Source organism: Henckelia pumila, chromosome 3 (assembly GCF_033568475.1).
Source record: "Henckelia pumila isolate YLH828 chromosome 3, ASM3356847v2, whole genome shotgun sequence".
NCBI classification, from domain to species: domain Eukaryota; kingdom Viridiplantae; phylum Streptophyta; class Magnoliopsida; order Lamiales; family Gesneriaceae; genus Henckelia; species Henckelia pumila.
In genome coordinates, this window is record NC_133122.1 from 181,623,752 (window position 1) to 181,626,791 (window position 3,040).

General features: G+C 37.8%; 1 protein-coding gene across 1 annotated transcript; it reads left to right on the forward strand.

Annotated features, from left to right (window-relative positions):
• Positions 1-888: 888 nt before the first annotated feature.
• Positions 889-2,351, forward strand: LOC140892288 (U-box domain-containing protein 27-like). Its single transcript, XM_073301131.1, has one exon. It carries the CDS (start codon positions 943-945, stop codon positions 2,251-2,253), a length of 1,311 nt encoding a protein of 436 aa, XP_073157232.1. The 5' UTR covers positions 889-942; the 3' UTR covers positions 2,254-2,351.
• Positions 2,352-3,040: the final 689 nt, after the last annotated feature.

A 3,040-nucleotide genomic window follows, 5' to 3' on the forward strand; every position in this document is an offset into this window, starting at 1 on the left:
AAAACAAAACAAAAAGACCTAAACCAATATATTATCAAAAATTACGTAAATCATTTACCTCAAACAAATTTTTGCACAAACAAAAATCTAATTGAAGCGATTGAGTCCAAATCGCTACCCCTCTTAAATAATCAAATCAAATAAATTGTTGTTATATGTTGGTTTTAATTAATACAATTGTTGTTGAAGTAAATGACGAACAATGCATCTATCTGTCAAGCCATGTGATAGAAAATTTAGCTATTTAAATTTTTTTTGTTAAAATCAATAGGACCGATCGACTCAATTAAGTTTTTGTTTATGTGAAAATTTGTTTGAGTTAAATAATTTAAGTATTTTCTTTTATATTTAATTTTTTTTATTTTTTATAGTTAATTTTTCTTGTGTGAAACTCAACTTACTTCACATGATAGTTAAAACTTAAAAGGTGCTACGTAGGCGAAATCTTATATAGCAAAATCCAGCAGCTCTCTCGAGTTCCGGCGGCACATGATGAAATCCAAAAAAAAGTAAAGTTATTGTATCTTTTCTCAAACATTACAACATACAAGACCAAAAAAAAAAAAAAAATCAAATTATTATACATTTTTCTCAAATATAACAACATACAAAACTATATTTCAAAACAAAGCCAAACTATTGTACCATTTTCCCCGCTCTTCACTATGGGCGGTACCCATGCATAAGTCAAAATTTCGCTGACCCAAGATAATAATAAAAAAAAGGGTTGTATTGAATAATAAATTTTTGTAAAAAAAATTGGAAAAGGCAAAGTTTGATGACGTCACATCCTCTGACTCTATTTCTTTCTTAATGGAACCCCCCTGTCCCTTCAACAAACCTCTGTCATCTCTCTCTCTCTCTCTCTCTCTCTCTCTCTCTCTCTCTCTCTCTCTCTAAAACAATCTCTTTTCTCTCTCTAAGAGACACACCAGGTGAAACATGGTGAGGGATGATCTCCAAACAACGGTGCCCACTTATTTCCGGTGCCCCATCTCCTTGGAAGTCATGAAATCCCCGGTCAGCTTGTGCACCGGCGTCACCTACGACCGCGGAAGCATTCAGCGGTGGCTCAACGCCGGGAACAACACCTGCCCAGCCACCATGCAGCGGCTTCACACCAAAGAGCTCGTCCCCAATCACACCCTCCACCGCCTCATCAAAATTTGGTCTGAATCGGTGCCCACTCGCCCAGAAAACCCGCCTCCTTCGCCCCGATTACTCTCTCGAGACCAAGCAGAACAAATCATCCACCAGCTAGAAATTGACCTTAAAATGACTCACACTTCCCCCTTCCCTCGCTTTCATACCATCACTCATAACCTATCCACGCTTATTTCGTTTTTCAATCAAGGGTGTGACAATAGGAAGGTTGTGACGAAGGCTGGCAAAAGGGTTTTCCCGTTGCTCGTATCACTTGTCGGAAAGAAGCAGTCTTTGAACGATTTGTGTTTGTTGGAGAAAATTATTTTGTTTTGTAACGTGATTTTAAAGAATGGAGTGAAGATTGATTCCGAAGGAGGAGATAATGCTATGTTTTCAGGGATTGAAATGGGGAAGTATGATTATAAATCAATAATTCTGACGTGCTTAAAGCAAGGAAGATTGGAGTTAAGAATCGCGGTAGTAGAATTCCTTGAACTCATGGCTACGCATTTGGGTTCGCAAATGCAGCAATCTAGTTTCATCCCAGAAGACGATGAGATGTATTTTGAGCTACAGAGATTAATAGTCAGCTCGAATTGGAATACCAATGCATTGGAAGCTTCACTCAATCTTTTGTCCCGATTGCTTGTTTACAAGAAGAACAGATCCAAAATGGTGCGCGTGGGAGGGGTCAAAGCGCTCACCAAGGCACTGTCGGAACCGGAACTGAGTCCGCCATTGACGGAGAAAGTGCTCAAGCTCCTCGAGATTGCGTCGAGTTGCAGAGAAGGGAGGGACGAGATTTGTGGGAACGAGTTGTGTGTGCAGGGGATTTTGAAGAAGGTGCTGAAGGTCTCAAGTGCGGCGACGGAGCTCGCCGTGACGTTGTTGTGGAGCCTGTGTTGTTTCTCCGGCGATAAGAGGGTGGCGGCGGTGGTGGCGGAGAGCAGCGGCGGCGTGGCCAAGATTTTGCTGCTGCTGCAGAGCAATTGCTCGCCGAATGTCAGGCAAATGTGCGGCGACTTGCTTAAAATGTTGAGATGCAATTCCAAGGCTTCTTGCCTTTCCTGTTACGATACGAAAACAAGTCACATTATGCCATTTTGATTTGTGGGATTTTTAGATTTGGTCAGTATGTTGGAAATAGATTTGTTTGTTTATTTTATTTTATTGTATTATATATTTTGTAGAGATTTTTGTCATAAAATATACTGGATTTTTCAAATTGATTGGATTGGTATAATGTGCACACATGAATTGGGTTGCTGATTTGATGTCTCATCACTTTGATTGACATTTATTCCCCCAAATAAGAAAATCAAAGTTTGGAGGAATACCAAAATTCATGCGGTAAATCCAATTGAGTTTGGAAAATTTTGGGGTCATTGTCTTCTTTTGATTTATCAGCCTCTCAGTAGGAATTATCTCAATTATATATTTAACAAACCATTTTTATTATTATACTATACACATATAATTGCTACATTGGACATTAAACAATCAATTGATACATGGAGTATCACAGAAAGAGACAAGTTGCTGCAATTGTTGAAACATAGAACATCAAGTTGCCAACTCTGCTCCAATCGAAACCTATCACTTTCTATTAAACTATTCCTTATTCATTATTACAGATTTGACCATTCCCAACCACTCTTTTGACAAATCACTATACATTATTTTTTGCGTTTGGGCTTTCATGCCAATTTTAAATCTTGATAAAAAGTTGTATCTAATGTATTTAAAAAAAACAAATCAAAGTTTGGAAATTGTTTGTTAAAAATATGTTCAACTAAAGTGTAAAGTACGACAGAGTGAGAAAAACTAACAGATTTATATTTATGAGACCAGTCGATTTGATCAATATATTATAGTGAAAATCAATAGTTTGACA